This window comes from Phanerochaete carnosa (genome assembly GCF_000300595.1).
Source record: "Phanerochaete carnosa HHB-10118-sp unplaced genomic scaffold PHACAscaffold_8, whole genome shotgun sequence".
In the NCBI taxonomy this organism is placed as follows: Eukaryota; Fungi; Basidiomycota; class Agaricomycetes; order Polyporales; family Phanerochaetaceae; genus Phanerochaete; species Phanerochaete carnosa.
Window position 1 is genome coordinate 2,108,474 of NW_006767635.1, and position 13,133 is coordinate 2,121,606.

At 51.9% G+C, this 13,133-nt stretch overlaps 3 protein-coding genes across 3 annotated transcripts; 1 reads left to right on the forward strand and 2 right to left on the reverse strand.

Moving 5' to 3' along the window:
• Positions 1–1,824: 1,824 nt before the first annotated feature.
• Positions 1,825–3,035, forward strand: PHACADRAFT_212053 (uncharacterized protein; the record flags this gene model as incomplete). The annotated part of the gene is made up of 5 exons (XM_007399111.1): positions 1,825–2,480; positions 2,530–2,625; positions 2,681–2,802; positions 2,861–2,955; positions 3,020–3,035. The coding sequence occupies exons 1-5, from the start codon at positions 2,252–2,254 to the stop codon at positions 3,033–3,035; spliced, it is 558 nt and encodes a 185-aa protein (XP_007399173.1). The 5' UTR covers positions 1,825–2,251.
• A 549-nt stretch (positions 3,036–3,584) lies between these two features.
• PHACADRAFT_261499 (uncharacterized protein) lies at positions 3,585–5,617 on the reverse strand. The gene is made up of 2 exons (XM_007399112.1): positions 4,747–5,617; positions 3,585–4,692 (listed from the first exon to the last, which is right to left on the reverse strand). The coding sequence occupies exons 1-2, from the start codon at positions 5,591–5,593 to the stop codon at positions 3,980–3,982; spliced, it is 1,560 nt and encodes a 519-aa protein (XP_007399174.1). The 5' UTR covers positions 5,594–5,617; the 3' UTR covers positions 3,585–3,979.
• Positions 5,618–6,509: 892 nt separating this feature from the next.
• PHACADRAFT_149773 (uncharacterized protein) lies at positions 6,510–8,713 on the reverse strand. Its single transcript, XM_007399113.1, has 10 exons — positions 8,617–8,713; positions 8,436–8,561; positions 8,267–8,372; positions 8,106–8,211; positions 7,972–8,051; positions 7,803–7,917; positions 7,547–7,756; positions 7,449–7,495; positions 7,021–7,389; positions 6,510–6,964 (listed from the first exon to the last, which is right to left on the reverse strand). The coding sequence occupies exons 1-10, from the start codon at positions 8,704–8,706 to the stop codon at positions 6,618–6,620; spliced, it is 1,596 nt and encodes a 531-aa protein (XP_007399175.1). The 5' UTR covers positions 8,707–8,713; the 3' UTR covers positions 6,510–6,617.
• Positions 8,714–13,133: the final 4,420 nt, after the last annotated feature.

Here is a 13,133-nt window from a genome sequence, read left to right on the forward strand (position 1 = left end):
TGCAACCCACCAGTTTACATTTTGAACAAATGATGACTCTCCTCGGACAACTGGCGAGGCGTCAAGTGGCGAGAGACGGGTGACAGTCTGCTAGAACCAGATCCTCCCGGGGCTAAGGCCACTGCAGCAGCTGTCATGCACAGATCGCAGAGTGAGATGAGGAAAATGCGTTAAATTGGGGGAGCGTGGTGGAAGACGGCCCAGCAGGTCGTCATTACGACGATTCTCGGGCCATATGGCTAATTTAGCTAAGCCAATAGCATAATTTTGCCGTCCAGGCAACAGCGACACCAGCAACGAATGCTCGCGACGCGTCCAAGAACTCGTACGCGTCATAGCAGTACCCCCGCACTTCGCCGTCTTGACATGAGAACTTCCAAGCATCTTCGGTGTGCTGGAGAGAATAAAGCGGAAATGATGAATCTTTTGCAGACGTTTGAGCATGATCTGCGCTTGGGAAGAGGACATCTAGTGACTGCTGTTCCAAGAACGATAGACACCCCCGACAAATTTTCAGAACTCGGAGTTCGAAAACTCCGCAGGCACTAGAGCGAGAGAAGGACGTCACCTAAGATACCTTGACCCGCCCGACGCTCTTCCGCCTTGCATTTCGCGATTATACGGGGCTGACGAGTCTTGTGGTAGCGTCGGGCGGGTCAAGCCACCTCAGGTGACGGCGGGATTACCAAACGCGGCGACGCATTTTGCTCTAGCGCCTGCGGAGTGGTCTCGAGTAGTCTCGAGTTCTGAAGATTTGTCGGGGGTCTTGGAACAGCTGGAATACGCTCCTCATTTTAGCAAAAATCAAAACGAATACATCAAACATGGCTTACGCATGGGCTGAGTACATCCAAGGTACCGGCCGCGAGAGCAGCGCCAGAAGTTTCTCGAGTATTGGTAGAGCTCGATGCAGCATTCAAAGACGACGTACGAATGCTCGGCCCTTCTACCAATACATATTTGGCGTCTCTCCGACCCGGTACGAAACTAGTTACGCTCAGGAGATGAGATGGTAGTCGAGAGTCGAAAGTCGAAAGTCACGGCGATCGGGAAACGGAGCTCTGCCTTAAATCACGTGATCTATCGCTCAATAAGCGCCGTCCTTGTGGCATGCAGTGGTTTCAAAATTCAGACCTGCGAGTTCAAGAGTTTGCTTCAAAGTAGGTTTTCGATCAACTTCTTGACTTCTGTCATGATGGCAGGCACATGTCTAGGAACCAGGCCAAGCGTGCCTTGAGAAGACGCGGCTTGGAAATGATCGTGCCGCTTCAAAGTATATATGCTATTGGTGGAGTTGGCCAAGCTGAACGAGCAAAACGGCGTTGACGTCGGCTGCTCGCATTTATTTGACACCGGGAAAGCCGTCGTCTTCTGTCTACTCGGCTTTCATGCCGTTAGTGCCGACATGGTTGCTACCGCGGTACTGCCCATCGTCCTGAGGGATCATCTGACATCAACCATGTGAGAGTCCTAGTGAGCTGTCGATGGCCTATAGATGGCTATGTTTCTGCTTTCAAGTTTGGTAGTCCCGGGCACTCATTTTCTGTCAGAAGTCGCCAGCGGTGTAGCGCCATTTTGAAGTATACCGGAAACGTAGCATCCTCAGCCTTTTACGTTCGCTCAACCACAGGCTAAGCGGAGCTGTGAAGACGGGCTATGAGGCCGTTGCCTTGATAATAACTTTGATAGGTGGGCATAATCCGCTCCGCGAGAATAAATTAGCTCAAGCTTGGTCTCCTTCTGCTATGGCTGACATGCAGTTCTCAGGGCCGTTGATCCGACCCGCCGGCTTCAGACGTCACATGGAGTTCAGACGTTCATCGCGGCCATGGTGCCCGGACGTGGTCGTAAGTTGGACTGCCCGAGTCTACAAATCTAAACTAGTCAGACGTGATGCGCATAATGATTCGCAGCTAGAACGGCTCTCAGGTACCATATTTTTATTTTTATTTCCATTTCTAACATTCAGCGAGAGCCTTCCATCTTGACATAATGTAGGATCAATGAGGTCGGCTCCGGCCCTAGGTCCGATGATTCCAACGCATAGGCTGTTGACCTTCCAGAGCCGTTGCCAGCAAGCCTAGATACATAGGCAGAAGACGAGGCGGGGTTCCATGGCCGTCGCCGCATAACAGCAGTGACGCTTCATATGTCCTTGGCACGTTCGCCCAGGCATATATAACGTGCCTGCGATGGCCGTATACCTCCAGCGTACTTCGCCTAGCGTTCGCAACCCACCAGCTCATCTACCATGTACGCCATCCGAGCCATCGTCGCCGCAGCGCTGCTGCTTCCGAGTGCCTTCGCCGCAGCCGTGCCCTCTGTCGAGTACTGCCAGAACCCTCGCGTTGTCAGTACCGAGTACATTGGACGTGACAAGAACGTGCTCGTACAGCACACTGCTTGCGACACTGTTGCTGCGCCCCAAGTCGCCCATGCCATCGAGGCGAGGCAGAGCAACAACGTCTGTGGCACGCCCTGTATGTGTCTCTCATCTCCGTAGCATTCGTTTGCTGACCGAAAGCACAGTCAACACCTTTTGCTTCACTCCCTCCGGCGGAGGACCCGACCCTAACGACTGCCACGTCATCACCGATGCCTTGCTCTACGACAGCCAGAACGTTGGTAAGCCATCTGAACTAGCACTTCGCCGAGAGCATACTGACCGGGAACGTTTCAGGTGCTTTGTTCACGCTCGATCCCGCGCAGAACACCTCCGTCATCACAATGACCTACCAGAGCTGCGAGAGCTTCATGGTCAACCAGGACAGTGTCGCTCTGACATACTGCCGAACTGACTGGGTATGTTAAGTTAGCAAGAGATCCCATGTTCGTTGCTGAACGCGGACCGCTTTCCCAGGCTTCGATCCTCGACAACCTCGCATTTAATTGTCAGGCTACGCAGAACGCGCACGGAGGACTCTCTGTCGCGACTAACCAGGAGTGGTTCATCCAGTATGTTTCATTGCATCGCCTCCTTGCATACTCCAGTTTCTGATGAGTTTGCTGCTATCTCTAGGGTCCAGCATTCTTGAGGGATTTAACCAGGTTGGGAAGTTCGTGGGCAATTTTCGGACAATGTCGGACAGGACTCTGTTGCTCTCTAGTCAATAACACACTCCATAAGTCCAGCTGTAACTCACAAGCTGAAAGAATGTTGGTATGTCCGCGTGAGAGTCCATCAAAGATGAAGGGATGTAGGGAATTAGGATATAAAGAGCCACTAGGCCATGGGCGGCGCCTCGCAGGCCATGGCCACTAGCCTCGTATGCAAAAATTGTGCGGAAGCAATCAGACTCATTCTTGGTCGCTGCGACCGCGCGGAAACTGTTCTCACATCGGATTATTAGCTTTTTTCAAATCTCGTTTGGGCGGTTTCTGGTCATCTACTTGTATTCTTTTGTCTGTTGGGTATGATTCTGAACCTCGATCGTTGCTCTCTATTGTTCTATTCTCTCGAGCTTGAGGCTTACAGTGCGTTGGACTCAAAACATAACACGGCTGTCTCACAGTCTACGTCTGCATAAAAACCGAAGAAACATACAAGAAGGTGAGGCAAAATAGTGAAGTAGAGTGTACTGCCGAGGTTTTGCGAGACAACTGAAACATCATGTAAAGAGTGACGAGCGAGACATGTGCTATACGCAAGTTTCAGATACCAAGTGACGGGAAGAAAACAATGTCGAACCAACCACGAACAGATCGTCCGGGCCACAGATAGTAATTTTTGGGCTACGCCGTAACCCGCCGTCAGACCCTTTAGCCGTAAGTCCAGCATAGACGCCCAAGTACCTCTCCTCGACGGATCACTTCCGACCGTTCTGCCCAGTCACCAACGTAGCTGCTTTATCCCGCCGTCCATCGAATTGGGCGCCAGTTTTTGAAGTTCTCAGAGGCCTCTGCGGGCGCGCCTTCAACCACAGTTCGACCGCTCGGCCAGCGGTACGGCCTCCCACATTGTCTGATATCCACCATCGACCTAGCTCTCTATTCCCGTGCCCACCTGGTCGTCCTCCCTGTCTGCCCCTGTACCGTCTTCACCTCCCTGTTCACTGGCTTCCTCTGCCCTCTCAGGCTGGACTTGTACGTTCGTTATACCCTGGGTCCCTCTTGCAGTAGACGGCGCAGTTGCGGAGGTCCCGTGGGCAGATGCTACGCTCGTGCGCCGCGCAGACGCAAGCTCCCGCAGGTATTTCTCCCTCCCATCCGGGTGAAAGATGCGCAGCAGGTATTCTGCCTGCTCGGCGGCGTCGAGAGTGATCGTGGTATCATCGACGGTATGCTCTGTCGGTACAGATAAGATGTCTGCACTTGTAACAGATTTATCCGGGTGGTGGTGCCCGAACTGCAGCTTGCCTGATTCAAGGGCCCAGGGCAGCTGCGTGCGGCACAAGACAGAGCACAGAATCCTCCTCGTCGTCTCGTAGCCTTCGTCGTCTTGTCGCCAACGGGACTCGATACGGAGACAATGCAGCAACGGGGAATCGATAACGGTTCGCAAGACATCCCAAGGAAGAAGATCAACGACCTCAGCGTCCGTGAATGAGAGTCGCAGGGTAACCTTCTCGATATACGCAACCGGAGCCTCCGCATCCCGGCTCGCGCTTGGTCGGCGTACCTCAACTTCAGCTTCGATAGAATTACCCGCAGAATCGCCTTGAGCAGGTGAAAAGCAATCAATTGTTGCGTTGTCTATCAAGGAATAGCCAATAAGTTCGCACTGTCCTCGTTATGTAGACAACATACCAAACATCCTGCCGCGCCGATCGCGAAGCCGCACAAACGCTCCATTAAACGTGCTTGGGACCAGCGTAAACAACGCTTGAAGGACTGCACTCCATGGATGATCTTCAAGACCCAAGCGAGCAGCAGCCACGAGGAGATCACAGGCAAGTGATGCTTGGGCGGAAAGGTCTATCTCTTTGCACCGTGATATTTCGCACTCATCGAGGGCTGACGAAAACCGCCGCCGACTCCTGCGGGACTGGACAATCGGGAGCGAGTCGAGGAAGGTGAGTCCGTCAAAATAACAGTTCACGAGCGTTGCGAAGCTGTCGACGAGTCGTGCGAGCTCGGTTGTACTGGTGAATACCAGCCCGTTGAGGACAAGGACGGAAAGCGGTACATAAGACGGAGTAACGCTAGGTGTCGAATCAAGTGGGGTCCAACGGCCAACCGGTGACGCGGTATCTTCCGAACGGCTGTCGATGGTACACATGAACACTGTCTGCCGGAGTCGGGCCGAAAGTCCATGGACGTGGTGAAGCCAGGGCTTGGTCTTCGTAGTCTGCTGATAAATATCTATCCGCTCAATGGCCCCGGATAGAGACGATGTCGGGAACTGAGGATTGTAGACAATCCTCTTCAGGAACTGTACGTCTTCGGCGCTGCGCAAGATAAGTCGTCGGAAAAGGAAGGGCCTAATCGCTTCTGTCCAGTACTTGCATACGAGGCTGGGTGCAACGAGCTCGTGCTTCAACAGGCGACATTTTTCGTGACCAGAATAGTCGTAATCATTAAGGTCTGGCATGATATGGTTCAGGATGGATGATAGTATTTCGGATGGCAGCTCAGCTCCTGCAGAGGGCGACATCTTGCGGAACAAGATAACAGAGAGGCCCAGGGGTCTGTAAGGCGCGAGGTGTGACTATAAGTATGATATATACGGATTTATTGTGGACACCGGGCTTACCAGAGCTAGATCGTACCAGTGCACGTCCATCTACTTCGTGAGTACAACGCGTAAGCACGGTTGCAAGCGCGCACAATTCAAATCTCTCCCAAGCGCCTAGCGAGACCCTACTAGCGCTGTAGCACCCGGCTAGCGCACATCTACTCGCCTCATGGTGACAAGGTTCGCAAGGACACGGCCTTACAGCGCTTCCTTCGTATTTATCACCCTAAGCTTTCGTGACAATCAAGCGTTCGAGGTGCCTGGTGCTGGGCACCACAGCATCACAGCCGGTGTCGGCTGAGCAGCACCAACTTCCTGCGCGTCTTTGACGCCGCCAACCTCGGGGCTATAAGGAATAACAACGCTCAGCATCAGCTACAGCGTTTCGCTTTCGGGTATTCACATTTTACAATGTGCACGTGCACCTGCTGATCAGTGGTGAAATCTTGAGCGCGGCGTTGATGCGCATTTGGAAAAGCGTCGCCTGGTGGGGCGTGTAAAACTGCGCCTCGACGCTGAAGGAGAACATGATGCAGTCTAGCAGGAAGAGTGCGCAGTTGCGGCGGCTGCAGAAAATCTGAGCACGACGTCGACACAGTCGAAGAGACAAGTCCGAACCAAGGATGAGACGGTCCCGACTTGGCTTATCATCGAGAAGTTGAGCGCAGACTGCGGAAACGAGCATCCTGAGGTGTCATGGTGCGAGAATGCAACGCAGACGCGAAGGCTGGACGTGTAGATGGGGTGAAGGTGAGCAAACAGAAGGTAAGCTTCGAGAGCTGGACGTCTCATCATTGAAGTGCATATAGTCCATTGATATTAGATGATTATAGCTGCTAATTCGACAAGTCCTTCGTCTCGTTCTGTTGACGTCGTCGTACAGAAATAGATAAAGCGTGTCGCCGATAATGACGTATCGACGTTACGGAGGAGAGAATGACCGTTACGCGGGCTGCCGGGCGAGGAGCTCAACCTTCACCGTGATCCCGCCGCGCTTCTTCTCCTCTATGCCCCAGTTCTCGTCGACTTCGGTATGCAACGGCAGACCTTTCATAAATATGGAAGAAACTAGGCCAATTCCGGCGATGCCAGTCATCACTTGCCAGACAACAGCGAGGCTGTCGGCGAAGGCGCTCATAACCTGGGTGCGGAGCGGTTCAGCCAAAGTGGGAATGACGGGGATGGCAGAGTACGCGATCGAGACGCCGCCGGGGAACTCTTCGATGAATTGGGCGGGCAAGCGGTGGCTGAGCTGCGTCTGGAGGACAGCGGTGCCGATAGTTACGCCCCATATCTAGGTAATTTGATCAGATTTAGTAATATTCGCGGCACAGAAAGAGGGCTACATACTCCAGCAAAGGACCTGAAGAAGGAAAAAAGTGCGAGCGCATGCGCGTTCTCGGACACGGGCAGAGGAGCAAGCACCGGGAAGTAGGTCGCCGAGTAAACGATACCCGCCGCGAACCCCAAGATGACCGTATAGCCGACGAGGTGCGCCGTCGAAGTTTCAGCATGGACTGTGGACATCAGACCCATGGCGACCATAAATGCGACCCAGCCGACCCAGAGCTGCACCCGATAGGCCTTGCTGACAGCGATAGTGGTGCCAGTGACGACGAGGATCACGCCCATCACAAACGCGTAGGGAAGCTCTAAGACGCCGGACCGGATAGGAGATGCGCTCTTGCATGCCTGAAGGTACGTCGGGACAAAATCTACGCCGGGAACAGCCATCAGTAAAGGACCAAATGCAGTGTATGCCAATGCCACTGACAGATAGCAGCCAAGATGACAACGGGGCAAATGAACGTTTGAATATATCTGAGGCGGAAGTCAGTATGTCAGGTCATACGGTAGTCATGGTGGGCATACCCGCTTAGTGAGGTCCTGTTGGACAACAAGGACACAGGAATGATGGGGTTTTTAGTGGCCTTCGCCTCATACAAGACGAATATAGTCATTCCAACCAAGCCAACCACCAGCGGGACAATGACCCTTGCAGAGGACCAGGCATAGCGAACTCCACCCCATGTCAGGCCGAGGACGACTGAGCTCGAGCTCGAGATAATCAGGACATTGCCACTGCAAGTGATGGTTAACATCAGTCCAGAGCATTGGCGTGAGAGACACCTGCATCCAGTCCATCCGACCGAGCTTTTCTGTCCAGGAACCAGGGGGTGCGCGCAGGTTGAGAAACACAATGACGAGAAGTGCTGCAACTCCTGAAACGGGTAGATTGAGGTCTGGGTACAGGCGTCAGCCGTGAAGTCGTTGGCGGCAAAATGAAAGTGGCTCACAAAACAGCCAACGCCACTGCCCATGCTCAGCGAGACCGCCGCCTACAAGTGGTCCCAGAGCAGCGGCGAAGGCCCAAGTCCTTCAGGAAAGCCCAATTAATGACGCAGCGCAAGCCAGAGCACGGCAGACATACACTCCGATCAGCGCATTGTAAATCGCACGCTCCTTGAGCGGTACGAGGTCCGAGATGATGATGCTTGAGAGCGAGAGCAGACCACCGCCACCAGCACCCTGCACGGCTGAAACTGTCCGTAAGCCGGAAATCGATGCGCAGCGCAAGGAAGGTATACGCACACCGCGCGGCAATCAGCCAATTCATGTTTTGTGCAGCGCCGCACATGGCGCTGCCCAGCGCAAAGAGCGCGATGGAGAGAAGCATGGTAATGCGGCGCCCAAAGATCTGGCGGTGTGAGGCAATGGTCAGCAAAGTCCGAGTCGGATACGAGTAGCGCTAGAAATTCACCTGTGCCAAGCCGCCAGACATGGGAAGCAGAGCGGTCGCCGCGAGCGAGTACGCGGAGGATACCCAGACAAAGTCGTTTCCATTAAGATCGTGAACGATCGTGGGCAGGGCTGTCGCGACTCCCGTCTGCACGAAAGAATCAGCTCTCAAATTCTCAAGGAAGGGGGGGTATGGCGCTCACCAATTCGAGTGCACTAAGAAACAAAGAAGAACAGATTGCTAGAATAACCATCCAGAAACGGAACCCTCGCTTTGTGCCACTCTTTTCCATGGCTTGCACTCCGCTCGGGAGCGGGAGTGAGCATACGCTGGATGCGGCACAAGCAGGAGTAGACATGAAATTAAAACAGTAAGTGTCCGGGACACTTCTAGAAACTCTTCGCAATTAGTTTCTCACACGCAGGGCCCGGCTTCGACTGTCGGGAGGGCTTGAGGCTAGCAGAACGGACGCTCAGTCCGTAGCTCAGAAGAAGGAAAGTCTCTGAGATGTATTTACCTAGCAGAACGAACGCTCAGTCCGTACTGCAATACAGTCAGTATCCTACAGTGTCCATAATGAGAGGATATACGCACGCTCAGAAGAAGGGAAGTCTCTGAGCGTGCACGACAGGGAAATTCGAGTAATTAAGGAAAGCGGGAGGTGCCTTAGCAACAGGTAAGTCAGGAACGAAGTAATGAGCATGCTATCTAATAAAGTACTGTCCAATAGGAATCTGAGCCATCCCGAGACATGTGCGTGCGAGCGCACGAGCCCAAAATCCAACAACCCTCACGGTAGACGTGCAGAAAAAAAGGTAAGGTAGGGGAGAGAAGAGAAGAGAAGAGAAGAGAAAAGAAGGATAAAAGAAGGGTGAAAAGGGCAGTTGCACGGGGGCTCGCGCACCAATGCGCGGAGAGGGTATATGAGTCGCAGTGCGCCCTGGGTCCGAAAGTTGATGCACCCGCAATAAATGCACCATGTACGCTGTAAGGGCTAGGACACTAACCCTCCCCTTGTAGGACGACAGGCTTGGTGGCGCCTGATGCCATCAGTGCGCCCGCCCGCCTCATCGGCCTGGGCTCTCGACACCTCGTGTGTCTCGTGTTTCATATCCCCTCCTTTGTTCCTATTCCTTTTATCCTTTGACTCATCCTCATCAGGGAAAACCCCCTAAGCTAACGTTGAGCTAGTGGTAACCTAGGAAGTGGGTAGGCCAACGACTGACGGCTAACGGTGGGTAAAGGCGCCCAATTCTCGGAGGTTAGGGTTTGACGCCACCAAGCTCGACGAGTCCGCGCCTCGTAGAGCTAACTCCCCTAATATGCTTAATGTACTGAACCCACCTAATACCATCATGATGCTTCCTGATACTCGCCGCCCTAACTGTCTTTCCATTCTTTTCTCATGACCATGTCTGGCCCGCGCTCTGCCTGCCTTGGCGAGCCAGCTCGCACGCACTTCCCGGGCTCCCGAAAGCTGCTGCATAAACGCAGTCTGCGTTCGACAGAGATCAGTCGAAAGTGAATACGCCGGTGAGTCACGGTGCACTTCGAGCCCCCCTAAGACACCATTCTGGGCCCTAACTTATAATCCACACCACAGATTCTTTGAGCCTGGCGGCACTCTCCCAGTACATCGGCGATCTGCTTGACAACACACATGAAGCCTTGATATCAGAAGTATCAGATTCGGATTCTGAGGGGTACATTGCAGATCAGGAGGATGTTATGGACTCACCGGAAAGTGATGAGGGCTCGGGTATGCGTCAATACCAGTTGCCACCGTCGAATGCTTGTAAGCTTACTTGATCTCGAGACTCAGACCCGGAAGTTCGCACGAGAACAAACCAAGACTATGGCAGTTTCTCTACACCTCCGCCAGCACCTACAAAGCTCAAGCCTGCATTTACAAGTGCACTCGTGGGCACGCAGGTTCCACTCACACGCAACATCCCTACTGCACCATTTCCAGGCTTCAAAAGCATCGAAGAAATTCGCGAATATTTACTCTTACATCTCCCGTGCGATAAAGATCATCAGGGATATTTCACAATGGTTCTGAGCCTACTGGATCCTCTGGACCACAGAGAGCACCGGACCAGAGTTCCCCTGTCTTGAGTGGTCCGGACCTTCAGCTATTGGTCCTGTAGCATTTTGGACCACTCCGCACAACAGTCAACTGGGTTTGGACTACAATGTAGATAGCCCTGCTGCTTAGTCGACCGTTCCAGGGTTTTCACACAGGGTGCACAAATAGATATATAGCAAAACCATTATATTATGTGCAAGTTGACTACAACATATATATACAGACAAAAAATATTCATGCTGCCCTCCACAAGGTGTTTTGCATGCACAGATGCCATGGAAAGGAGGCTCACACTAGCAATGCATGCACGGAGGCATTGAGTATGCGTTAAGTGCCGTGCACTTGAAACATTTTGACTCGCACTCATACCGCCGCCACCACGCATGCGTTCAGACTCTGACGCTCTCGCATGTGAAGCAGCAGCATTACCAGCCTCTGGCGGACACGCTGCTGCTGCTGCACGAGAGCTTGAGCAACAACAAGCTGCTGACGCACACCAGCTTGTCTTGAGTGCTGCTCTTTTTGCTCTTGCTCTTGCTTATGGTGTCGGTATCAAAGTGAACGGGACCCAACGGCCAATTATTGATGCAGAGTCGCCTGCACGGCTCACAGCTGTAGTGTCAAATCTGGTCTTCCGGAGTCAGGTTGAAAGCACATGGATGTGGTGAAGCCTAGGTTTAGCCTCCATAGCTTCCTGATGGATATATATCTGTTCGATGACTTCAGACAGAGACAAGGTCGCGAATCGGGGACTGCTGATGATTTTCTTCAGGAAACGTACATCTTCGACCTTGCGCAGCTCGAGCACTTGGAAAAGGATAGGTCTGATCACTTCATACCAGTATTTGCATATGAGGCTGGGAGCAACGACCTCGTGTTTTGAGCGGCGATGTTCGTCTAAACAACAATCGGGATAAGCTGGCATGATTAGATTGAGAATGCACGACACTATTTCAGGAGGCAGATCAGCTCCCGTAGTGTGTGACATCTTTTTGGTCAAGATGATATACGCAAAGAAAATGCGAGGATGTGAGTAGGGGCGTGGCGTAAGTATGTGGGCAAACAACAGTAGACGGCGCGCGTACCACTGACGGCACTATATCACTACAGCGCACATGTATTTGCCTGTTGTGTCCAAGGGCCGTGAAGAAGACACAGCCTTGCAGCGCTGATTATAGTAAAGCATCTGACGTGACCGGTGTAAAGCAAAACTTCATGCTGAACGTCAAATATTCGAGTCCTCACTCTGTATAATGGACAGTATTATATCATTCATGACTCTTATCTTGTCGCTGCGCTATGTAAAGCTTACCTATGTATAAAGCACATTGAGAAATGAGGCGGCGAGGTATAGAGTTGACAGGCTCCTGCGCCGACCTTCTGAGAGAATAAAAATGACAGGCAACAGCTAAGGTTTGGAATCATATAGTACAACGCCAACGTCCAAAATAACATGAACAGAGAGAAATTGATGCCCATCAAACTGGGTAGAACAGACCGGCTTCAAAAGTGAAAAACAGGTTTCTACACGATCACAATGATGCATCGGCGACTCCATATCGACATCCTTGCACGTTCGAGCATCCCTCCCTGCACGTTGCGTACACTGCGGCAATGAGTACACACTTCTAAACCATAATCTCTGCTTTCTGCTCCTCGACCTCCATATCTTTTTGAGCCCATCCTGGCACTGATACGACACCCCAGTGGGCTTCCTGTGAGCTGATTCAGTTCAGCGGCCTAGACACGGGAACTTATTAAGTTACACCGGACTAGCCACTCAGAAGCGCCCATGAGTGGCTAAGACACTGAAAAGCCCAAAAAATGGCACAGGCAGGAATCGAACCCACAGCCTGAAAGTAACCATGGCACACTATACCACTAAGGCATAAGACCTTGCAAACATTGGGTTGGAATTGGCCTATAATACCACTTTTCCACCTTAGTCTTAGCTGCCCAAAGTCATATTAGCTGATTATTAGGTATTAAAGCAATGGAATGTAATTGTACAAAGGTGTATTCTGATGTTATGGCTAAGACACTGGTGTGGCTAAGACACCAGCATGGCTAAGACATTGAGATATTAAATATCTGCTATTGATTCTGCTTATTGTACATATGTATACTCTAATGGCATGGTTAAAGCACCAGTGTGGCTCAGACACCTGAGTAGATGAATTATACTCAAGTAGAATCAATGGCAAATATTCAATGTCTCAATGTCTTAGCCATGCTGGTGTCTTAGCCACACTGGTGTCTTAGCCACATCAGTGTCTTAGCTGCCCAAAGTCCTATATTTTAGCCGATTATTATGTATTAAAGCAATGGAATGTAATTGTACAAAGGCATATTCTGATGTTATGGCTAAGACTTTAAGGTGAAAAAGTGGTATTATAGGCCAATTCCAACCCAATGTTTGCAAGGTCTTATGCCTTAGTGGTATAATGCGCTGTGGTTACTTTCAGGCTGTGGGTTTGATTCCTGCCTGTGCCATTTTTTTGGGCTTTTCAGTGTCTTAGCCACTCATGGGCGCTTCTGAGTGGCTAGTCCGGTGTAACTTAATAAGTTTCCGTGTCTAGGCCGCCGAACTGAAACTCTTGTTCCCGTGGTTACTACTGTCCACAGCTTGT